This window comes from Ciconia boyciana, chromosome 1, assembly GCF_034638445.1.
Source record: "Ciconia boyciana chromosome 1, ASM3463844v1, whole genome shotgun sequence".
NCBI lineage: Eukaryota > Metazoa > Chordata > Aves > Ciconiiformes > Ciconiidae > Ciconia > Ciconia boyciana.
This window is the reverse complement of record NC_132934.1, coordinates 133,746,370-133,771,699: the sequence shown is the minus strand read 5'-3', so window position 1 is coordinate 133,771,699 and position 25,330 is coordinate 133,746,370. Positions and strand designations below refer to the sequence as shown.

The following is a 25,330-nucleotide window of genomic DNA, read 5'->3' as shown; positions in this document are numbered from 1 at the left end:
ACAAATCTGAAGGACAAGCACTCTGCCATTCAGCCCACCCACACAGAGCACCCGTGGGGCAGCATTGCTGTCTGCCTCCGGGCTCGACTGCAGCGCTGGGGCCAAGAGGTCCCAACTCTCACAAATGCTGGAGAAGGCCACAGGACGGGCTCTGTGATTGCTAAAGTTGGTGCGTGACATTACTGGGCAAAACCAATAATGTGCAGGGAAATTTCTACTTTTTTTTTAACCCTCTTAATGAATATATATAATATATAAATATATGTGGAAAATTTTCAGGGAAAACAAGTGTCAAAGATCAGCATTATTTTGGTATTTTTGAAATAAACTAAAAATGTGACCTCACACCACATCAGATCTTCATTAATACAACCTTGTTATTGGAGGGAAACAACAAAATCATGTTAAAGCTGGGTGAAAAAAGCAGTTTAATAATATTCAAGAATGTTTCTTTAAAATTTCTTACTACATCCAGTATCACAATGCTGAAACCAAGACATACCATTCTCAAAATCCAATTTGATTTTAAAAGTCAGAAAATAATTGATTTTAGAGTCTTCATCAATTCTCACAAAACGCGGTAAAATACCTGTGAATGAAGGAAAGCATCTCTGCAGAGGCTTACATTACACCCACCTTGTGCTACTTAAGGCTGTATTCAAAACGACCAAGCTTTGTTACTTACTAAGCTCAGTTACTGGGATTGAGACCTTACAGTATAGTGCAAAATTTGTTAAATACTTTTGAAGAAAATGGCTACGATTTAAAGCAGCTGGTTAGTAATTAAGTACTCCTCAGCAGAAACATAATGTTAAAATCTGGCAATAAGGCAGAATGAATCTCTCAGCAGCTACCTAATCCAAGATCATTTAGATAAAAGAGGCAGTCCAACAGACAATAAATTAGTCTTTGAGGCAGTCCTGGAGAACACCCGTTTTCCCTTTACATACACTTTCTTGCAAATACTCATCGATTATGAAATACTGGAAGAAAACTATGAGAGGAAACCTCCCAGTCTGGCTCTGTTTGGCCCCTAACCCAGGGATTTATCCTGCTCAGGTCCTCAGCCTATGTCCCAAAAGCCCCAAAACCTGCATGGTCCTTCCCAGCTCCTGTCAGCTCTCACGCCCAAGCCATAGGGAACCTTACATCTGATAATGCCAGTTGTATCTTTTAAAGCTTAAGTAGTCAAACAAGTAAATTTTTCTTTATCCATAAGCTCCAAGGCTCTACTAAGAATTTACTGTGTCAGCCCTGTATGGAAGGAAATGGGAGAGACGGTCAGAAATTAGACATTATTTCAGCTGTGGTTACACTACTCTTTCCGACAGTGTTTTTTACTGGAAGGCACACAAGAAGATACCTCTACAGAAGACACAGTTTGTTCAAGAATTGGCCCAAGTTATTGGGCCCTGCAAAAAAAGAAACTGTCTGAGAATAACAAATGACCTGCAATACCCAGGACATTAGAGTAGAGGATCCATAGCAGACCAGATAGACTTTGTTTGTTAAATCTGTTTCAGGCTAAAGCTAACCTTTTGACTTTAAACTCTGTGAGTAAATAGTTTAATCAGTAATGAAGCTGAAATGCTTTGATGACATATTTGTGCAAACAGGAAAAATTACATTGCTCATTGAACAAAACAATCTCTTCTGGGGATTCACTTCACTTGCAATATTCAGTCACCAGAATATCATGGAGAAATAAATACGTTCCATGTCATAAAACCCTAGCACTCCAATACTCGAATTGAAACTAAATTAGCCAACACAAACACGAAAGGTGGTGCTAGTAACAGATATAATTTATGCCTCTGATGAGCCAAGACATAATATTTATGAAATTACATTTTTTGTATTTAGAAAGATTATAAAAACATAGAACAAAACATTTGAAGGATTATTTAATGCTACTACTACTTATATCACAGACATCTTAGGAATAGGGTCCTAATTACAATTACTAATTACTTGGCACTATATGTGCATTTTTACTTTCCCTTTAAATAGCTCTCCCTACCCTGAAAAGGCTGGACTTCAGATAATACCATCAAACCAGCAGGTGAACCCAAGCATTCAGGATAAAAGAAAGGATGAAGCTAAGCAGTGAGTCTAAAGTCCACACTGTGAGCAATAATCACAGTTTCCAGATGCCTCAGCATTTCAGTGATGTCTATTGTAAGCACAGGGCAGAAAAAAATTTCTTTCCTTTTTTATCTTAAAATATGTCACCTTTTTAGATTAGCTTGGCAGTATTAAACGTACTTATAAATAAACCTAACTCTTTTCAAATGACGCTAATCTTGAAGCATTGCATGCATGGGGGATCCTGCCACTTCACCTACATAGGTTGGCATGAACTTTCATTTCTCAAAATTCAAATTTCGGACTTCCCAGGAACAACAGAATCCCTTCCTCTGAAGGCACTGCTGTAGCACTGCAATCAGTGATAAGAAGAACAGGAAAACAGAAGTTCAGTGCGTACTTAAAAAAATAAAATTATAAATATACTAACAAGAAGACCGTTCAAGTGCTGGCTGCTCCCCTATCCCCTGTACTAATCTCACACTTCACAGTTTATTTAAGTGCTCAGCTCAAAGATTACTATTTCAGTAATGTTTCTAAAGATACCAGTGAAATGTAAGCTGCACCTGGTACCTTATTAAACATTTTGCCAGGCTTTATCTCTACACAGACCTTACTTAATGCCCCATTGCTAATCACAGGAGCCCAGAAATGCTGCAAGATATGAATAAGTGTTAAAAATTTATTTATAAATGTTTAAAAGTCTTGGCCAAGGACAAGGTTCAGGCAAGAAGAAAAATGAGAGGATGATTACTCACAGTCTGTTTTCCCTATAAGTTACTGAGTATATAAAATCATCCTAGAAAATGAACACATTTATTTATTTGATCATCAGTGTCCCCACAAGTTTTATATAATTGCTTTGTATCACTCATATGAGGAAACGCTCATGCTTCTATGCAATGACACAAGTTTTACCCCATGCACTTGCCACACACATTAGCAGCATGTCAAAAGGGTCTTGTTCTGAAGGACCTACACCAGTTGCCATCCTGCACTGCACCGTGGCTTGAAACCTAGCAAAAATCCAAACCTCCTTATTCCCGTTAGGTTGAAACTTTCAGAGGAAAGTTTCAGGTCAGGGAAAATTGACCCTACCGCTAAGCCAGTCTCTCGGCAGGTGCTGACTGCAGGGGCAATCCCACTCCTCGTATCACCCTTTCCTACTCACGCGTCCCTGCGTGTCCTGTGGCCAAGGCTGCCAGATGCAAGGCAAGAGGGAAGGAGCAGAACCACCCCTTTCAGCAGCCACCTACCATCAATCAAGTAAAAGTGCACCCTCAGCATGCACACTTTGCAAAATAATTTCTCATATGAAATCAGCAGCTTTGGTACGAGCAGGTTTCTCAATCAGCTAAGGAGGTGGCATGTCTTGGGGGAAAAAAACTGGTGCTGAGCACAGCACAGGGGGCAAGGAACACAGAAAGCAGATTAGGTATGGCTATTAGGTCTGGCCAAAGATGTGTTGAATAATTCATGGTTATCTCAGGAGAGAAAAGGGCATGCACCAAGACCCTTTATGGTCTTGTTCTCTCTGAGGGAAACACCTATTCATTTCCAAAGGCAAGCAGTAAGTGCCTTTATTGCTCACATGCTATTCTTTAAAGACAAAACATCATAAAAGCTTTCTTAAAGCTATCGTAAAAGCTTTCTTAAAGCTGGACGTTATTTGATGTTTACTTACTGTATTCCTTTCAGTTTCTGTATACAAGACTGTTGCAGAAGTTACAAATGCTCAAAATATCTTGTATTAAAACCCCAAATAGGGGCATCTGTGCGACCAAATATTTAGTGTCAACACAAATCCACTGTGTTGCTCTGACAGAAAGCCATTTTTATATTTTATTAAACCAGATCACGTATTTCCCCCTGCATAACCTGATTTTTTTTGTATTGTTATATTAGTAAACTCGTTTCTAAAATGAGATAAAAACTTTTAGCTGTCAATCAAGGAAAAACAAAATTACCTGAATGACTACCATGAAATATGACTAACTTTTTCCCTTCTTTCAAAGACAACCTTAAGCTACCATACTTCTGCTTTGAAAATGTCTGTTTTCTTGGCCAATTAGTTTTATTTTTAATGACCTCAAATATTATCACTCTTTTTTTTTTTTTACCCATTGAGTGGAAAATACCAAAAATTTCATCTTAATATGGACAAATGAGTGATACTATCTACCAATTGGCTCATACTGAAAGAAAAACTGAAAGTCTTCTAGTTCTTCCACGTATTTCTATAACCAACGGTTGTAAAATATGTGTTGTTTGCAATTAAAAGCGTACAGAAAAATTCATCAATAAAAAAAAAAAACCATAGAAACAAATGCAGGCAACAGACAGGTTTCTACCCTAGTGACACCATTACCTAGCGAAATTTCAATTAAGTATCAGCTAGCATCCTCCTCTATCACACCGCCTGGTTCCTGCTCCTTCCCCTGCTCACGGCCTCAACTCACTGGCAAGACTCTTGTACATAGCACTTACTAATTTCATCCCTTTAGGAGCCTCCTGCATCCGTTAGAGCAGCTGTTTTCCTTCACAACCCTACCCAGCCGAGTTCTGCTTGGCAATCGCTCAGCTAAAGAAAGTGCTCTGGACAATTACCTCCTGCACCAGGATGAGCATTTAAAGATGTCGTAAAGGAGAAAACCGGGAGAATTGTTCTGGCGAAAGGGCCATGCTCGGTTAACTGTCTATAAATAGAGTGAGGGTGAAATTAAGTGCCTAACGACTACCCTAAGAATTGGAAAATATTAAGCGTTCTGCATAAGGAAAGATTCCATACTCTAACATGGACAAACGCATAGAGTAGTCACTGCAACAGTGAAAACATTACATTATGAAGGAGACAATCAAGACCGAATCTCATTTCATTGCTTCCTTATACCCTTCTACTGGCCTGTACTTACTTGTCTGTCTTACTACTTGATTATATGTGCTTCAGGGCAGGGACTAACTAAATGTACAACATTTTGAACCACAAAACTTGTAAATCTCACAGTAAAGCAAATTATTAACAATAACACCAAAAGCAAATACTATCTTTGCAAAAACTGACTGCCATTATGCTTATTTTTAGAAACGAGGTTTATGGCTCTTTTTTCCCCAGCACAGAATTAAGCACTACCAATTGGATTGCCATTAAATATCTTGTCATTGAATATATAGACAAGATAGTTTGTCATGTAAGTCTTTCACTAGTGACAGGCATTACTCTGTTGTGTCTTTCATGATACCAATGCATCAACTTTCCCAGTACTATTTGAAAAGCACCAGTAAGATTTTGGGAGGCTGTATGTCACAGTTGCTTTCTTTTTCACCTCATTAATCCTTGAGACAGTTTTGATGAATCCACAAGGAGGCTGGATGCCCTCCGTGAAACTCGCCTCCTCATGAAAGCTCCTTTGCAAAATCAGAAAGGACCACCTATTATGTTCATCCATCACTTCCGTGCAACACGTTCCTACCACTAATGCCATGTATTCAGCTGTTAGCCTGCAGCAGGAGAAGAAAGGCTTTACAATCCAGGTAGGTGGAGGCTGAGGGACAGCCGGATATGCAGAGCAAGGCACAATATTATTATTCCAGCTAATATATTGACACCTATTAATTTCAACATCTTGTAAATTCAGAATTAGCGGAATTACCACTGATATTGTTCACTACTCCTACTCCAATAGTAAGTGTTCAGCTGAGGATACCCTTCTATTACTGTCAGCTTTTCAAATTTGCAATGATTTTTCATAGAATCATTAAGGTTGGAAAAGACCTCTAGGATCATCTAGTCCAACCGTCAACCCAACACCTCCATGCCTACTAAAGTAGTTTTGAAGTAGTTTATTTTATTTATCCAGACCATTTTCATTCCTGGGAACAAAGTAGTCTTTACTGCCTAGAGGTCAGGTAGATTGATGCAGTGCAATGAAATCTTTCACACACTTGCAAGTAAAACTGCTTTAAAATGACTGCATAGCTGCCAGTGTGTGCTTGATGTATCTGCTTTGAAATTATTTAGCTATTACTATCGATTCCTCACACAGGTCATTTTTTGTATGTCAGTGAAATCTCCAGAATCCTATGCATTTTGTCAGAATTTATTAGAGCTACTAAGAAATTTGTAGTGTTTGCATAAAGAGTCTTTATTAACACTTGAAAGTAGCCTACAGTAGCTATGCCTAAAAGCACTGGAATGAAAAATCCTAAAATATTTTCAAGATGACAGTTCAAAATGTCACATGACTCTTCTGTTGCTTAAAAGTGACTCTATTTATTACAAATACAATCTCCAAAATCAATATTTGAGCATGATAAAACACCTGTTTGCCACTCTCCTTCAGCCGCACAGTGCAGTCACTACCAGTGTTCTTGTCCTTACCCAAATGCTGTCAGGAACATTTTGAAGACACTAAAAAAATTACCTAAGGAGAACAAATGTTTAACATTACAAAGAATAACCTACAGGGTCAACCTCATGGCCTCTTGCCATTCATATCTCGTCAGCTTATGAATGTATCTTACCATGAAATTGCCCAACAATCACCTTAACTGTACAACTACTGTATTTTGGGTTTTGTTCTCTTTCTTCCAAAGGTGTATTTTTCTTAGACCCCTTTTTGCAAATTGAAGGTACCAGGTCTACTGTTTTATTGCCTTGAAGATGTAGTTTTAACCTTCCTTTACAATTTTGAGCAATATTTTCTGGTCTTTTATCTTTAAATATTTTGCATGATGGAATTAAAGGACTACCATTTGTCCACTTTAATTTCCAGTAATTAATAAATGAAATCTTTTCTATGTATCTATAAGGGTATTTGCTTCACTGGGGAAAAGGAGGAGAGAAAAACCTTTTCCAGAAATTTTTGGAATACATTTATGTGAAGTTAGTTTCTGCTTTTCTTCTAGTCTTTTAGGTAAATTTTAACCTATGAGAAAATAACTGTTACTACCATGTGTTTGGACTCTATCTCATCTTGTATCTTCTCCATGATTTAGGCCTATGCAGTTCATAAAAAAATGACTCAATATGCTGTTTAATCAGCAATTATTTTTGGCTATCAGTCTTGCATAATGCCATCCTTCCCCTTACACCTCCCAAAATACATACTGCTCTGACCAGTAATGATCAACCTCTACTGACTTACTTCAGTGTTTAAACAAAACTTATCAGCACATTCTGCAAGTGACTAGGGAAGTCACTTGTGATTCAGCAAATCTGTTCAAAGTATTCTTCGGCTATTTTATAAAAAAACTCAGATATTCAAATTCCCTTACCATAGAGGCCTATAGGAAAGGTCTGATCAGCTTTTGATTCAAGACCTCAACATCCATCAAAACAGAGTGAGAACTTGAAACAAATTCAGCAAAATCCATGACAAAAAAAAATATTGGTTTGTTCTTTAGGTAGATATTTGATGATCTTGACAAAGGGACTTTTATAACTAATTTAGCTGAAAAGAAGAGAGAAATCTGATATAATCTTATCCCTTTTATCTGCAGGGGCACTGTTAAAATGGTGATTTTGAATTCTGCATTTATTGATACCACTCCTTTGTAATTCTTTCCACAAAATAAAGGTTTAGCATTTTAAGATGAATACTAGACTAACAATTTCCTCACACACATATTCTCAGATGTGCGTGCACAAATACACAGGCTCTCCTAGTAACTTACCATTTAGCTCATTTAAGTCATCCCCCTTCCTCTTAGCACCTACCAAGTGCTATCTCATCTTCATGCTTTTAAGATTCTTGTAATGCACTTTGCATTATTTTCATGAGATTCCTCTCCCATTCTCGTGTCACTCACTCCTCATTACTTCAGCCACTTCCACACATTCTCACCAATACCGTTGTTTTCAATTAAACGCAAATTCGGTACGAGTTAAAATTGTGAGTCTTCAACGTTCCTATAGATCTGACTGTGTGAAAATAGATTGCCTAGTGAGGGAGTTTTCATACTGAGAATTCATATAACTTTCTGCTTTTAGTGATTTCAACAAAATACATTATTTTATGATAATGCATCTGTGGTTGTAGGAAGTACTACAACACCCATCTGTTTCTTTAAAAGTGACAATCTTCTCTCCTTGGGTCTAGGCAATTGGGAAGAATAAATTTTGTCTAATGCTCTCCAGCACAGAAAGCAAACCCTGCAAAACAATTTCTTGCAAACAAATTAAAAGAAACTCTTTAATCTGATAGCAAAGTAAACTCATGGTAATAGTTTCTGAAACACTCCATACATTCTATTTAATTCCTCTTAGTATGGATCACTAACTGGTTATGGAAAGGACTCTCTAAGCATGGTGATTTGAATTCCAGGTAAAAGGCAACTCTCTAGCAGAAGCCATTAGTGGGCAGAAAGGTGAGGCTGACTTTGTTATTGCTGACTAAATGAGAAATTACAACAGACACGTGCTTGAGAAGATTCGGACTAAAATAAAGTTACTGTATTGCATGGTACAGCATGGAGGAGACTGCACTGTTTTAGAACTCTACAGCAAGGACCCTAACTCCACATCATTTGAATTTTATTTTTTAAACTATGTGTTAAAAACAGATGAAAAAATCCCACAAGTCTGACTGCAATGAGATCTGCAAACCACAAAAGGATCTGCAAAGTGACTGGTTGTTAAGCAGTGTTTCTTCAGTATCTCAGAGTAGTTCAGACACAGCATAAAAAAGCGTCCACGGAGAAATGCTAGGCCTTTTTGCATTGAGACCCCCCACTCTCTCGAGGCATGGTTTTATGTAACTGTTCATAGACATGTGACATAACCATAGAAAAAAGAAGAAAATTGAATAAAATGTCTGCAGTGGCTTCATACCATCAGGCTGGAGATCAGAAGGACAAGGGGATATACTAGAGAATATCCTGACAAACTTCTCACTGCATGGTTGGGAAAACTGATCAATTCAGTTAAATCATCAGCTCAGTTATTATAAAAGACAAGCATCCTTCCTTTGTAAGGGCAGAGGCAGGAGGAAGAAGAAAATGGGAAAAAGCAAGCAAATGAAATCTCATATTGAAACCTCAGTAAAGTAATTGTCTATTTATCTATGTCTACTGAAGAACACAGCTCCACCTGGAGACCAGCCATCTCAGAGAGTTAAATCAACCTGGTCAATAAAGCGTAAAGTGGACGGGAACAACGTCTTAAAAGCCATTTCCATGATCAGAGACACTGTTAAATACTCACACAAGAACATTCTAAATCAGGAAAAGCCAAACAGTTTTCAAGACAAGCTAAACAAAAAAGTAATTGAGGGCAAGTCATTAAAGGATATTTAATGTACACAATTTATTTTTTAAATTTGCAGTTTCTCTTCCTACCGAATGTCTGATTATTTTTCCTTAGTTACATGGATATTCTTCAGGACAAAGATGATGTCCTCTAGGATTGCAAATCGCTTAGTATATAGCAAACACTGCCCCAGATGTACTTCCCAAGGTTTTTGGGGTTTTCTGCCCAGGTGCCAAATTGCTCAGTCAAGTAACAATTTCTTATGAAACTTATTGAGTGAATGAGTGAATCAATTATAGAATTAATTCTTTTACATCCATATAAGCACCACCAACAACAGCACTATTGTGCACATCATTACAATTCATCTTCATCATGCAAAATCCACAGCCTTTTCTAGTTTGTAGCTTTTTTTTCCCCAAATACTTATGTCCAGCAGTCAAAAACATTTAAACAAACTGTAAAGTCTTTAAACAAGAGCAGGAAATTAAGTGCACCTAAACTATAATCCGTTCTTTGTAACATGGTGCACAGCTCTTCTAAAAGAAAACCAACTCTTTACTCACCATCTTACTGTATAGTTTTTGGAGATTTAGTATAAATCCTGGCACTGGTTTTTCATTTCTAATCTTGAATCATTTCAAGTAATTTCAAAGAAAAGAACAGATCTAAAATTATTTAATTTAATATCTGTTTTATCATATTTTTCTGCTTTACCATAGTGTTAAGTGTGGCTACATTTCAAATAAGTGTTTAGTTCACTGAGCTAATTTAGGCACATTATCTCCATCTAACCCAAAAAATCTACTTCACAATTCCTACAAGGAAGATAACTCACACACCTAACAGAGATGTTCAAAGCTGCTGCTTTCTTGAGTCTTCCAGCTTATTCTCTAGGCTTTTATGTTGTTTTGGGGATCAATTTACAATTTATGTAGATCTGTCAGCTGATTCAACTTAAAATTAATTGTATAAACTTGTAAACTCAAGAGAACACGTCTGCTGTTCTTAACGTTGTCAAGGTAAGGCTCAAAAGCACAAGAGGAAGGGAGATGTAGGGCTTTCTGAAGTCTATGTAATGTTTCATTGTCAAACTAGCATTGGTTTAGGAAGGACACTGTTAAAGGCACAAATAGGGATTTTACAGCAATTGAATTATGTCTATTTTAAAAACTAGATCCCTGCTTATAGGAGGAAAATATTGCTTTTACCTTACTGATAAGTGTGACGACATCACCTTCTCGGATTGTGAGTTCATCATCATTCTGTGCTTCATATGGAAATATCACTTTGCAATACTCCTTGGCTGAAAGGAAGAACATTCAATGTGATAAATTATCACTTTACAGCAACTGCTTAACCAAGGGTGAAAAACTTCCTAAAACATTCCACAGGTGTCTCGCTCATTTTCTTGCCCTCTTTCTCTTTGTATTTTGGACCTTCATAAACAGTATGAAATATTTTTAAAACTGCACACTGATGAGCATTCCTGCACATGTCATCCAGGGAGTTGGCTCTGTAGCCCCCAGAACCATTATCTCAAATGAAATTGCTCCAGATGGCAACCTGCCACAAACCAGTTCCCTTAGAGTAAGCCTGTATTACTTGCTTCAGTAGTTCCACTGGTGTGGCCTTCCACCAGATCACATAAATTGGAAGCATAAAGGACCCAGTAGGTTGACATAGCTTACCTATCCCCTGGTGTGCAAGCAAGTAGATATTTCTGCATCTATGAAGATGATAAAATAATAAATAATACATTAATAAATGTAAAGGTTTACGGTTGGATTTGATGATCTTAAAGGTCTTTTCCAACCCAAATAATTCTGTGATTCTATAACTAAACCTTCTGTACACTCAGCATAAAAGAAGAGTTTTGAATATTAATCTAAAGTTTCCTCTTCCCTTTCCCTTTACTGTCTATAAATAAGGACACAATCTTAACTTTCATCTGGAAAATACAGGAGCCAGCACTCCTACTCAGAAATCATAAAAAGCAGTTGTCATGAAAAGAAGTTACTTACAACATTTTGCTGTGCAACAGACAAGTATGTCAATGTGCCTTACAAGTAAAAAGGGAATATGTATTCCAGCTGTTAAATAATGTATAAAAATATGTGATACTCTAAGACAGCAGGTTTAAAAAGACCAAAGAAACATGCACAGAAATTACTGGACCCTTTGTAGAAGGGCATGTGGCTTTGTAGAATTGTTCATCTCATTTAAATGTCTCAATTTTGATAACCTCTTCCTCTAGTCAACTGTCATATTCCATGCAGAGAAACAGGTACTTGCAGGCCACAGAAATCTAAATTAATTTGAAACAACAGGACCTATTTCTTTATACTTACTATAAAGACAACTTGCATTATCACACTTGTGGGTATTTGAGGCTTCACTGGGGGGTCAGTTCAGCTGCCCAGACACTACGTGCCATTTCAGACACTCATGTAAGACACCCACATCATTGGCAGATACAATGCACAACCTGTGGAAGAGCCAGGTCCCTATGGCCTGGCAGCTGGAGGCAAGTCAAAATACCTTGGGGTATCTCAAACAGCTCCAGATGCAGGTTACTGATTTCAGCCCCCAGGGCTGGGCCTGGTAGCTGGATTTAGATTTGGGCACCTGATGTTAGAAACCAACCATGTCAGTGCCTGTGCTTGCACTACAGTCAATGGAGATCAAGTCACTAAAGTGAGCGAAGCCTTGAGAGCCGCTCTTAGCCCCAAGAGCGGACACCTACATTTGATTAGCTAAATCACACTCTGAACTCCCTCCACAGCACTGACGGATCTCCACCGGGACACACTGGAGCCCAGACACCAAACTCACATGCTATACTGAAACTTAGGACTCTGACTCAGAAGCTGCATCCCAACTGCTAAATTTTAGTGACAGGAACATCAACCTTAAATAAGCAGCCAAGGGTTGCTTGTGAAGGCTTGCTGGCTGTAAGCACAATCAGCCTGAGAAATGAAACAGTACTAATGGGGAAGAGGAAAGCTCTTCTCCATTTCACATACTGCCACTCAGAAATGGCATTAATTTCTGTGGCGCTGGGTCAAGTAAACAAGAATTTCTTAGGCTTCGCATACTTATTTTCCCGAACACAAAAATTTAAACTTACCCACAATCATTAGCAGTTGGTTTTCTGGCCCCACCCTGTACTGGGTCTGGCTGGGATGGAGTTAATTTTCTTCACAGCAGCCCGGACGGTGCTGTATTTTGGATTTGTGATTACAACAGTATTGATAACACACCCGTGTTTTGGCTATTGCTGAGCAGTACCTGCACAGCACCAAGGCTTTGCCTTTTCTCTTTTTCCCCACTCTGCCCCCCAGTAAGTAGGCCAGGGATGGGCAAGAAACTGGGAGAGGACAGAAACAGGACAGCTGACCCAAGCTGAGCAAAGGGATATTCCGTGCCATATAACCTCCTGCTCAGCAAAAATAAAGGGTGGGCTTGGGGGTGTTGCTCTGGGAGGTAGCCATTGCTTGGAGACTGGCTGGGCATTGGTCTACTTGTGGTAGGGGGTGAATGATTGCCTTTGCGTTGCCTCTTTTTTTCCTCTTTCGTTCACTTACCAAACTGTCTTTATCCATGAGTCGGTTGCTTTTGCTCCCCCTATTCTCTCCCGTATGGGGGAGCAACTGGCTGGGTGGAGCTTGGCTGCTGGCTGGGGTCAACCCACCATACCCCCTCTGACATCTCCGAAAAAATGAGTCAGATGAAGACAATGAACATGATCTTTGAAAAAAATAGGAGCAAGGGAAAAATAAGCCTCTTTTGCCATTTCAGAGAGCAGGGAACACTGTCAAATAAACGTTTGGTAACTTTGCCAAACGACTGGGCATGTGAGAACCACCACGTCACAACTCAGATGTCAGGCGATGAAAGGGGTGTCTAACTGCTAGTTTACTGCCTTCTGGAGGAAGGGTTCGGATTTCTCTTCAAGGACCTAGCTAGGATGTTTCACCTGCTCACTATCTTGTCTTCAAGACAGTATAATAACATTTTATGTAAAAGCTGGTGGAAAGTTGACACATACTGACTTAGGTCAGGTAGATGCAGAGCAGCATGTAAGAGAAACGTGAGATTGAGCACATTTATACACTTCAGTGTGTATGCTCTCTTAAATAATCATGGGGCTTTTTTTTTTTCCTATTCTGAGAGTATCTGCATCCTGAAAAACAGCTTTGCTAAATAAAAGATTCAGAGAATTAGTACAGAGTTGATGTAGATAGAATACTGTACTAAAGAAGCTGAGTGCTGCATACTCAGGGAAGTCTCTGGTTACTGGAAACAGGCTTAGCACCTCTTTTTTTGGGATACAGAACAGAAGCCAGGCTGGGTTCTCGGAGGCAAACACCACCTGGGCCCAAGCAGGATCATTCTTGAGTATCCATTCTCAACTACATAAGCTGTTCCTCTGTTCACTATATAATCTATACACTGTATAATCTCAAGATTAGATGGGAAGCCAAGCACAGCGCACAGCTAATCAACAGAGAAGAACAGCCACTATACCACAGTAACAGTACTATTCTGAAAGGATGCCAGCAGTGCAGCTCTCGCCCAAGGTGTGGATGAATCCCATGTATTTAAGGTTAAAGAATGCTTTGAACAGCAAGTGTCTCCAGGGGGCTCGTGTCTCCTGAGTCCTCTCAGGAGGACGCAATCCTCCCTCAGCTCCTCCTTGCTATTTGAAGACTGTAAATTTGAATCATCCTTCAAGATGAAGACCCCGACAGACAAGAGTGGAGAGAAGGTTGCGGTTTCAGCATCTGAAAAAGTCAGTTGATAATCAGGAAAGTAAGTGCTCTCTCTCTTCTTTTTTTTTTAAGCTTTTCCTCTAACAGTATGTGTCAATGTGGATCTCACAGTGAGTGGCTGTCAAAATCAGCAAGACTTTAACCAAAGAACTGAGTCTTTGACACATAGGAAATGGCTACGCATCTTCGCCTTCTAGTTTTGATGTCAAGAACTCTCTTCTCCCATGACCTGTCTGCCCTCCCCACCAAGCTCTTACCTTTTTCTTTTTTAATACCCAGATAGCAGAGAAGCAAGGAATTAAACTAGATAAAAATGTCAAAAAACAGATCTTAAGCTCAGCCAAAAGCTGATGCAATTCATGAAGAGCCAGGAGACAATCTTGTGAGAGGCACGAGATGGAGCTAGGGGAGGCTCATGGCCGCCCCGTGCTCTGAAGGCTGGCACAAGAACACTGGGTGAAGACACAGCCATGGAAAAAATTAATGGTTTATGTACAGTAGAAGTCTGGACTCCTTGAGCACGATTTGCACTGACATACACTAAACCAATACATTCCTCTGCCTAACAAGGGCCCTGTGGATCACGCTGCAGCACAGCTAGGTCTCAATAACATGGATGGGTTTGGAACGATGTAAGTGACTAGACAAAGTCAGCTTTCAAACTTCTCCTAAGGGAATGGTAAACCCACATGGTTTAAGTAAGTAAAAGGAAAGCCAACAGGACTCAAAATAATATGAACCTTTGAAATCAGATTAATAAAAGCAGAGAAGAATCTAATAGGTTATGTCACTTCAGTACTAAAACTGTCCTTACTCAGCAGAGCACAATACCACAAGAGGATGTAAAAGCACTTAATTTCAACAGCTATGTTTAGACAGGAAGGAAGAAAAGATAAAAGGAAATACTCATTTCAGACACAGTACTGTAAAGACCAACTAGAACTTGCTGAATTTGGGGGTTTTCCAAGGGGAAAAAAAAAACAACAAACCCACCAAAAAACTAAAGGTCAAAATAATATATCCTATTACAGGCCTGGTAAATAGACTTAAGCCAAATTAAAGCTTCAAACTAAGATACCAATATACCAAGATACCAATATTAAGTATCCCTCAACTGTAAATGACAAATCTCATTTTTACATTTGACATCCAAGGCTAGGTTTATACATCACAAATGGTTCTTCCAGAAGCGCCTCTTTTTTCCTCTGACCTGAATACATTTTAAAAATCCACCTGCTAATAAACCCCCAACAGCAGACATCTTGGAAACAGTAAGGGAGGAGAAAAGATGATATTCATGAGCTTTTGAGTCCTCATTTATTAATTCAACAATAATTTACTCTGTCAGACCACAGTCTCTCCCTGCAAACTCACAGCTCCTCCCAAGCGAAGGAGAACAACCTGCCATACGCACTGGGCATTGCTCAGGGAACTGAGTGAGCAGATAAACCTCTCAGTATATCTTACAACTCAGACAGGCTGGATCTAATGCAGGATGTTCAGCTTCTGGCCCGACATATTCTGAACTGAGAGGGCTTGGGCTAGGTATAATCCCATTTGAAAATACGTACCCTTGGCTACATCCTGTGATTTTTGAACTGTACTTTTCCAACTAGACTAGGTACAATGACGACACAACAATAAGCATCTTCTCTGCCCACGTCCCTCCTAGTCCTGTCCTTTGGAAGGAAGAACAAAGCCGTTGCTAGCTTCTCTGACAGACCCCAAGGGCCCAGGGTGACACACAATTCCCCTTCCCAGCATTGTCCTCGTAGCTCAGAAGTTGGAAGAAAAAGCAGCAGCAAAGAACTAGATATTTATCACAAGCGGTCTGTCACTGCCCGCACTTCATTGAGGAAAAAGTCCCAGGACCATCCTAAACACTACAGAGGGGCTATCCTCTAAAAAGAACTGGATGTTTTATGGGGGTAGTTAACATGCATCTCTGTTCAGCACCTCATGTCCCACAGTCTGTCCCAAGTTCAAAATGTGGCCTATTTGATACAGTCTCAAGCCCCTGAAAAAATCATTGCCTCAAAGAGGGAGAACATTAGCAAGAGATAGCATTCCTACAGAATACAGCTGCTTCATTACTTAGGCAGTTGCAAGCACTGTATTTTACCTACAGAATTCAGTGGCTCGCTATGTATTTACAATTGCAGTGTAAAGCACTGCTGTATAGACCTTCTATATGACTTGGGATCCTGCAGTACTGTAGCAGGTAAATTCATTTGTCTGTATTTTGAGAGATTGGTTAAATATTATACTGTTCAAACCAGAACTGAGCAAACTCCACTTACTGTGTCAGTGGACCGTGTTCACTTTAAAAGCATGCCTCTATTTGTTCTCCTGCCAGACTCTTAGGACGAGCTGTGATGTTCAAGACAGCAGTCTGCAGACAAACATACCTTGGAGCTTAAATTTCACAGGGGACAGTGACTCTGGAATTTGCTTTTCCTCTTAGGCCAGGATGACACAATTTCCTCCTCTTACCTCTGCTGCTGCTTCCTAGTTGTTAGGCAAGAACTGTTCCACCCCACGGCAAGATTTCCTCCATCTCAGGTAACCTAACCACTAGGCTGGATTCACCCTTCTAACTTTTCAGAAATTGACTACTTTTTTTGTTTGTTTGTTTAGTAAAACAAACAACAAACCTGTATAGTTGATTTTTGAGGCTTAAATATTTCCCCCTTGATGAAGTTTAAATCATACACCAATAAATATGGACACAAACAGTAATACTAAGTAAGAAAGCAAGCAGCATTAAAGAAGCATTCCTTGAGCTTAAGCTTCCTCTCTTTAACTATCACTCATAAAATGTTTCTGAAATGGAATAAAATGTACAAAATCTAGTGAAAAATTACATCATTGTTACCAAAAACACAAACCAGATGAAAAAAAGCCAAACACTACATTCAGCAGAATTTGGTTTTACTATTAATTGCTACACTCAAGACTCATAAATGGATTACACTGATAAATATTTTCACAGAACTTCACAAGATGCAAACTGTCAAAACACCACCTCATCAAACAAAAAATAGAAACAGAACTAATTAGGGCCCCATTAATCCAGATTCAGCTGCTCCTTATACATTCTACCATCAGGCAAAAAGATTAGTTGCTTGCTAGGATTTTGGTATTCCTATTATGCAATAGGTTAACACAACTGTAAACAGTCAGTGAGTGGAGCAGTCAAATTAAGTGCCATGGTCAATGCATTCTGTGACTTACTGACTTTGCTGTTTTGTTGTCTGCCTATTTATACTCCATTTTTGCAATTGCAGTAATCTGCAATAGCTTCTCAGTCATTGTGGATGTTTTTCCTTTGCTGAATTTTAGAATCCAACAGAGCTACTTAAAAATGTGTATGTATTTTCTACAATATAGCCTTTTCACCACAAGCCACTTAAACTGAAAGCAAGCTACTTCACAGAAAAAAATATATCTCACCCCAGAGATAGAATTATAAACACACATGCATGCATGTGCCATCCCAGCTATGTAAGAGAGATGGAAATTCAACAGCAGAATAATTCCCCTATAAGTCTATGCACCCACAGACCTAAACCACACAGCTCTCTCCTCTTCCCTTCAAAGATGCGTTCTTTCATTCCTGAAAGGTTAGAAGGTTAGTGATGTTTTCCAAGGGACCACTCAAACTATGTACGGATTTCTGCTTTTACTGTGCTCTCTCTTTGAGCAAAAAGTCCTCTTTGGCCCTGAAGAGTCATCTGTTTATCCCCCAAAATCTTAAGCCCACTTTTTAGGGAAATTTACATAGCATATTGTTGGGAGACACACCTACATAACATACTGCTCTGTCTCTTGCTCTGACCAACTCATCCCATTGCAGAACTTAGGCCATCTTGCATGTAGTAAGAGCAAATGGTAAGCACATCAAGTGCATTGCTGCAAATCACTGCCCTATTGCATCAGAAAAGCTATAGGAAAAAAGCAGACTCAAATCAAGATGTGGGAAGAGTCAGCAACCATCACTCCATGCTGAAGCCCCTGTGGGCACAGAGGGAAGCTGCTATGCTCCCCATTTCCTCTCTCAGCAGGCTCTTTCACAGTGCAACTGCATTTTTTATCCAGTTGAGACTAAAAAGTAACAGCATCAGTCATGGAAAGAAACAGGTGGAAGATGAAAAATTGTATTATTCCTCTACCAACATAATCTCTCTCCTGCTTGCAGCATACATCTCCAGCAGTAATCCCAAGAGAATCTAAATCACATATCCAAAAGCCCGCTCTCCATACTGAGCTGAATCTATGGATCTTCCGTTTCTTGCTAGTTCTTTGGAGAATGGCACAGTATCTGTTTTGTTCAGCAATTAAAGACTCCATGGAAGACTGGGACACTACCATCCCAGGCAAAAGTGAAAGTAGCTGAGGTCCAAGGTGGAATGATACTTTTATGCTGAACATTGCAATTAGGACATTCACCAGTTTTCTGAGACTGCAAACTTCCCTGGATTCAATGCTTTTTCAAGCTTGTTTGTGGTAGGTTTTTAGGAGAAAACAAAAATTAAATTTTGGAGAAGTGGCAAATACTAGATAGATCATAGTCCTGTGCCAGACTCTGATCATACTCCTCACATCAGACATTAACTGTATTATGAAAAAATTATTCATCTGCCTATATCAAAATCCAAACCAGAACTGAAGTATGTTTCATTTTCACTGAAAGGTTTTTCAATTTAAATGAAGGACAACAACTGATTGAAAAGCATCTCCTATAATGACATTTGAAGCTAAGACAATTATATGTAATTGCATTATATCAGACCTTCCTATACATGTGCTTCTCTTTCCCAAGCAAGAACAGAGATGCCAAAAATTCTACTGAGGCCCCAGAGATTCCAGGAAAGATAAAATATCCTAAACAATAAAGTTTAGGTAAAAATCATAGAACATTGCAAAGATACTGTACAAATAAGTAGCCCACCCTTCTCACCAGTTCTGGCAAAAGGGATGTTGAATGATGTTTGCACACAACCATGGTAATAATAGACGGCAACAGAAGAAGGGGGATTTTCTGACCAAAAAGGCATGTCCGAGGGAAATAACAAAAAGGTGAAAGAAGAACCAACCAGAGCCCAAAAGTGCTGATGGAGAAGTGTCTCTGTGTCAACCAGAGCTCAGTGTGTCACTGTAGAAGGTACAGTTCTCTAACCAATGTTCAGAAGGTTTCCACATTCCTTTATAAGTGGTAAAAGTATGAAACCCCAGTACCCGCTGTTTCGATTTAGTGAGCAGTTTCAGCTGTCAGAAGTATGAGCTGATGTGGAAACAGGCAGCTGTCTCCCAGCCTGGCTTACCACACAAGGCTTCATGCTGCATGTGGGAAAGGCCACAGGACCACCCCTTCTGATGGTGCCTGCACTCAGCTTAACCTGGTCAAGCTGCAGGTTGGGAAAGGTAATTCCAAAACACATTGGTTCAGGAGCCCTGCTCTACATTACCAGTTCACACATTTTTCAGTATTTCAAATTGTCTCTTCCTCAGGGCAATTGAGTTCTTGCAGTACTTCCCATTAACAGCCTGGTGTCACAAGGGGAACAAGATAGGAGGATGCAGCAAGTCAATTAGTGTGGTGCAGCTAATGGGCAATAACTCGCTAAAAGCTGTTTTAAGCTGCTTTTGCAACTCTGAGCTGAAAACATGTGGTAAACCAGGTCGTAACCATACACTTTTCTCACACAGCCACTGTTCTGCTGCTCCAGATGCTTGCTTTCCTATGTCTGTATGTGTTTCAGTTCTGAGGCAAATGTTATCTGCTAACTATCTAAAAGGATAAACACATCAGGGAAGGAGAAGGACTGTGCAAGACTTAAAAACTCAACACTTTATATTATACTTAATTTATTTTCTAAGGTATGGCTATGTTCTCTTCCTTCTTATTCTTTTCTACCAGAATCCATAACATTTAGTTGCAACTTTCTATAAATAAAATCAAAAGATGGGGAATATATACATAAGTTACTTGGTAAACTAGTTACATACGCCTCTCTAGAACAGCACTGAGACCTTTCTAAAAGATTTAATTATTGCTTTTTGTTTACTAAGCATTGAAATGATGAAAACAGAACTGAAGTTCTTAAGACACTGTTCATTTCCCATACAAACTATACCACCCACACAGATTATTTCTGCTACATAAAGAAAGAAAAAAGAGGAAAAAAGCAAGGGCGCTCACAACCAGAGATATTTTTCTATGACCCACCTACAAGTTACAGCTGGACTTGGATCTTATTCAACTCTGATTAATTCCAAAGTACCCTCAAGGCTGAAAGCGGATCACGTAATTTAATTTGGTTTTTGGTAGCAGAAAACTCGAGGTAGGATTCTCAGAGCAAAAACAATTCAGAGGATTCTATGAAACAAAGCATTCTGTCTATGTACTACCTACTCAAAGTTTATCCTAAATATATCTATCTGCATCCTTGCTTTTCATATATACAGGACACTCTTTTAGCCAAAACCAGAGAAAAGTGTTCGCTTGCTTTTAAGAGGCTTAATAGCACCAAGTGCAAAGAAGAAAAAACTATGAAACCTACTTTTTGTTCTGTTGTCCACTTCTATTTTTGTTGGCTCCTGAGTTGCTGTGGCTGGAGGTAATTTCTTCCCAACACTCTGAAAAAAAATAATTATTCTCCTTTAAAAGTTGCAGGTTCAGTTAAAAGTTGGACAACATAAAAAATTGTAATGGAAATACAAAATATAGGAGTAGAAAAAGGACAGTAAAGAAACAGAGGCAAATTAAACTATACTTAGGTTTGTTTGTGGGGGTTTTGTTAGCTTTTTTTTAAATGATAAAGAATTCATAAAAATGTAATCCTCAAATTTTCCCTTTAATAAAATGTTTATTAGCATTTTTAAACATTAACTCCTTAACACAGTTGCAGGGAATACTCACAGAAGTTTCATTGGTGGACTGAATATGTGATGAAATTACTTAAGGAAAGGTGCTATTCAGTACCAAAAGTAAAATCGAAAGAAGAGTGGGGGAAAAAAACCCCTTGACTTCTGTCCATACAAGGAGTATTCATTTCAGTCATTCTCGATTGAGTGTGATTTTTAAGTTGACAACATCTCCTTAAATGGTTCCCATTTTTATTTTGAGCAGAAATAACTAATTTACAGAGGAGTACTACAATAAGCAATAATCAGCCTCAGACAGATAAGCTGAAAGAACAGTAAACAAACATTATCTGCCCCCAACAAAATAAAATAAAATGGGTGATATTAATCTTTATGTATCTTCACCAGTTACTATATGCATGCTATCCCCTCTCTCACTCAGCTCTTCTCCCTATCAAGAAAGCTGTCTAGCTTTAAAATCCCAGCCATGTGTAGTTGAGGACATAAGCGTAATTATTACTTGTTTACATACATATGAGTACTTAAAAGCCCTAGCTGTAGTTCAACTTCCTCTTCTGGTAAGGTATTCATAAACACCACAAAACCTCCTCCATACTCCAGTGACCTTCTGTGTAAAAGCTGAGAGACAAGAGAGCTAAGATTTAGTCTTGAAGGCATTGAGGACCTCTTGGGGACCATGAGGAAAACACTGGTCAATATGAAAAGCAATAGGAGTACAGCACTTTAAGTTGTTGAAAAATTTCAAGGTCTATAAAGAATATGAAGAGCTCCATATTAGTCATTTTGTACACTAAGTGTGTCAAAATTTATCTAGGAAAAGGAGTAAAATACACACACAGGGATTTTAGGCTGGCAAAAACAGGACCTCTGGAACAGAGGCAGTTTTGAGAGTTGTGCACAAGACAGTCACCAAATTTGTGTTGACAAGTAAGACAAACTATGAATTGCGATACCCAAAAGTGTCCTGTTGCAGCTTAACTTGCAGGTTGGCAGCAGGCACAACGGACCTTCTGATGAGCTTGCAATTCTACTTAGAGTTTGTGAACTGCTGGGGAAGAGATCAACAACAAAACTCTACAGAACCTCACAGCTTCTTTGCTGAGGTGGGAATGAGAGATGAGAAGCATTATCTGAAGCAGTGATTAAGGAGGTAACAGAAAAACAGGAGATGACGGACTCCTGCAAATCAGGAGAGGGCAAAACTAAGAAAAGAGCATGACCTGGCTGTGCTGAAGAAGCTTAAAGTCAAGAAGGATGAGGATGAAGAGCTGATTCTGAGATCTAGCTGGAAAGCAGTGAAAATTGTACTGGAAGAGATATAATGAAGAATCTGAAGCTACCTGGCATTCACACAGATAAAAGCACAGAATGCCTTCAAGATGAAAGCAAGACTGGGAAGACAGCTTTTGGTTCAGAGGCAAACAGTGCAGTTCAAGATAGCTGCACATCTCAGTACATGCTCATTCATGATCAAATCTTTATTCACAGTTCTGCTTCATAAAATGGTTTGGAAAAGGATGAGAGCACATACTCTAAACTGCACCCCTATTTAACTCAGAAAGGAACGCTTACTAAAGGAATATCTAAAACCTTCAATTTAGGGGAGTTTTTCTCTTTTTAAAGATGAAATTGTTATTTAAGAGCAATTAATTAAAGGAAAGCATTTGGTAATTGCTTTATCATACATGAATCATTGATCTTATGCCATGAAACCAAAACCCAGATAAACCCACAACAAGCTTAAATTTAACAAGCTAAAAATCACAGCGAAAGAATCATAGGCAAAGAGGAAGAAACTAGTGTATCCCAGTGGGAAGGGCATGCTGCAATGTAATTTCTTAACTTATGGAAGCAGATGCAAGTGCAATACTTGAAAACATTAATTCATCTGCTCATTCAGAAAGAATGCCTGTGCAGGTGATAAATCAGCATGGGGAACCAACAGACTCCTTGGGAAGAGAAAAGAGAACACTATCCAAACAAGGCTGTACTTTTGTTGGGAACTAGGAGACAGGTCGTAAAGCAGTTTTTGCATGAGTTGCAATTTGTTCAGTAGAGAAGATAAAAAGCCCAAGGAGCAAGGTGGCTGAAGACATGACTCTTTTTGCACATATAGAAATAGCCTGAGCAAAGATATAAGAAACTGGACTCGTGACAGGTCTACCGATAGATGAACAGCAGCGCAAAACTGGATGTAGCACATGGAGTGTGCTGAAAGATCAGTGACCTACAAGATCCAAAGATCATTTATTGCGGAACGAGCAAAGTCGTCCCAGTATTCCGCGATGAGGAGAGGAAGGAATGTTTATATCTACTAGGAGGATATAGAAAGTTGTAATTCAAATAATTTAAACAATGGTTGTGCAGAACCCACTCTAGTGAGGAGGGACACCTGAATTTGTTGGGACAGGGAGAGGAGAAGACAAGTGGAACTGGTATTCTTTAATTGTAAGGGGACTGCACCCGAGGATTTATAGGGGTGACACAAGCACCACTGACAGGAAACAAGGAAAAAAATGGATAAGCCATGCAAATCTGGTTTCAGGTGGACCTGCGCTGTCAAGATGTTTTACTCATCCTATAAAATGGTACTAAAGGAGATTTTTAAAATATATATTATGATTTATTTATGTTTACAATTGGTCTATACTATGCATTTGCATGGAAAACATTTGTTACCACTTTCTGAAAACATCTCCATGAAACTTAATATAGTACTCGTTTGTTCATTAGGAGACACACAAGATAAATTTTCCTCACTCTAAGAGACACTGAATCCTCTATGATGTGTTAAGTCTGATGGTTCTGCTTTAACAAGATAAAACCTCAAGTATAGTTAAGATCTGTGTGCTGGGAGTCCCAGATCAAGTAATATTATCACAGTTACCAATTTTTCTGACAAGAAAAGAGAAATAAGAGACAGACATATCTCCTCCCACATAAGCCAGAAACTTTCCTTCTGACTCTCCAACTGTTCTACATCACTCATGCTCCCATACAGGTCAAATATCTGCCAAGTTTACTAGTCACTAGGAGAACCGAGCAAGCCCAACTTAAATTCTTGCTGATCCAACACACATCTCCATGACACAGACTCTTCTTCTCAGGGACTAGTTACTATAGGGTATTTTGGTCTCTTCTCCAGTTGAAGGCCCAGCATAATTTATCAATATCTGCTTCACTTCTGAAAAAGGAAACATGGGAGCAAAGAACACTCTAATTGGGTTGAACTGAAGATTTCAATATAATTCTTTCTCCTCCTCTGTTCTTCCTTTACATAAGAAGGTCAATTCAGAAAAAAAGGTCCTCCAAGCCCTTCTAGACACATTGATCTATGCTGCAAAATACTGATACACAACTCCAGCTTTCACATTACTTAGTCTTTTACCCAATTCATTCCTACCTATCAGGCTCAATATTCCCAAGAAGCAAGCAGATCTTACCCCTTTGGGACACAGCCACAAAACAAGATTTAGAACTTGAAGGACTTTTGGGGAATTTAGACACTCCAAATCCAAGAGCAGGATCCTCAACCCTGCCAGCATCCCCTGACATCTCCCAGCATGAACTCTCTCCCTCCATTTACCTAACTCTATCATTTTGTCAAGAATGTTTGCAATAAAAAGTCACGTGCAGCATGAACCAGAACACCCATAATGATACCCTCCCAGCAGTGTCCCAATTGCCAGGCTGCAAAGACAAGTGAAGTTCTGCATTTTCTCTCTGGCCCTGTGTATCTTGAATTCTTGGCTGCAGAATGGTTTCAGCACCAGCAAAAAGGGTAGCAAATTCCCCTCTGCCTTTGTATCTCTAGCCTGGTGGTTCAGAGACACTCCTGAATAGTACCATTTCAGTTTCCCTCTATCCTCCTCGAATATGCCAATTACCATAAATCTCATTTCTAGATGGTGGTAGTCAGCCGTGTTCCACTTACATTATTCTGCAGATATCACTCTGACTTGCTTAGTCTTGTCACACAAGAAACACGTGGTGGAAACCGAGTTCATATTTCCTAACTCCAAGCCTCGGCTACTCCCAACACACAACAGAACATATCAACAAAACAGGCAGAATCTTGATCCCACTACTTCTGCAAGGCAAGTATAATTAGATTTAGCTGTCAGACAGAAATCCCCCTAATAGCCTGACAAGTGAATCCTAAAGATGAAAGAGGATGAAGTGCCCTCTTGCTGCAGAAACAGCTGATAAAAGCATGAATAATGACCATGATCTGGTGTACAGATATTCAGAGGGATGAGACAGATTTAGCAGCAACCTGCCAGTCTTAATGCTTGGTTTTATGAAGCCAACGGAAGGACAGTCTAGCATTAAATAA

The 25,330-nt window shown here is 39.1% G+C and overlaps 1 protein-coding gene across 5 annotated transcripts in view; it reads right to left on the bottom strand.

Annotated features, from left to right (window-relative positions):
* SH3KBP1 (SH3 domain containing kinase binding protein 1) overlaps window positions 1-25,330 on the bottom strand; it is a 233,539-nt gene that overhangs the window by 45,921 nt on the left and 162,288 nt on the right. For all 5 annotated transcript variants that reach the window (XM_072849072.1, XM_072849070.1, XM_072849063.1 and 2 more), the window contains 2 exons: window positions 20,670-20,745; window positions 10,543-10,637 (listed from right to left, as the gene is read on the bottom strand). In XM_072849072.1, the coding sequence (XP_072705173.1) occupies window positions 10,543-10,637; window positions 20,670-20,745 (171 nt within the window). The remainder of the gene's footprint in view (window positions 1-10,542; window positions 10,638-20,669; window positions 20,746-25,330) is intronic.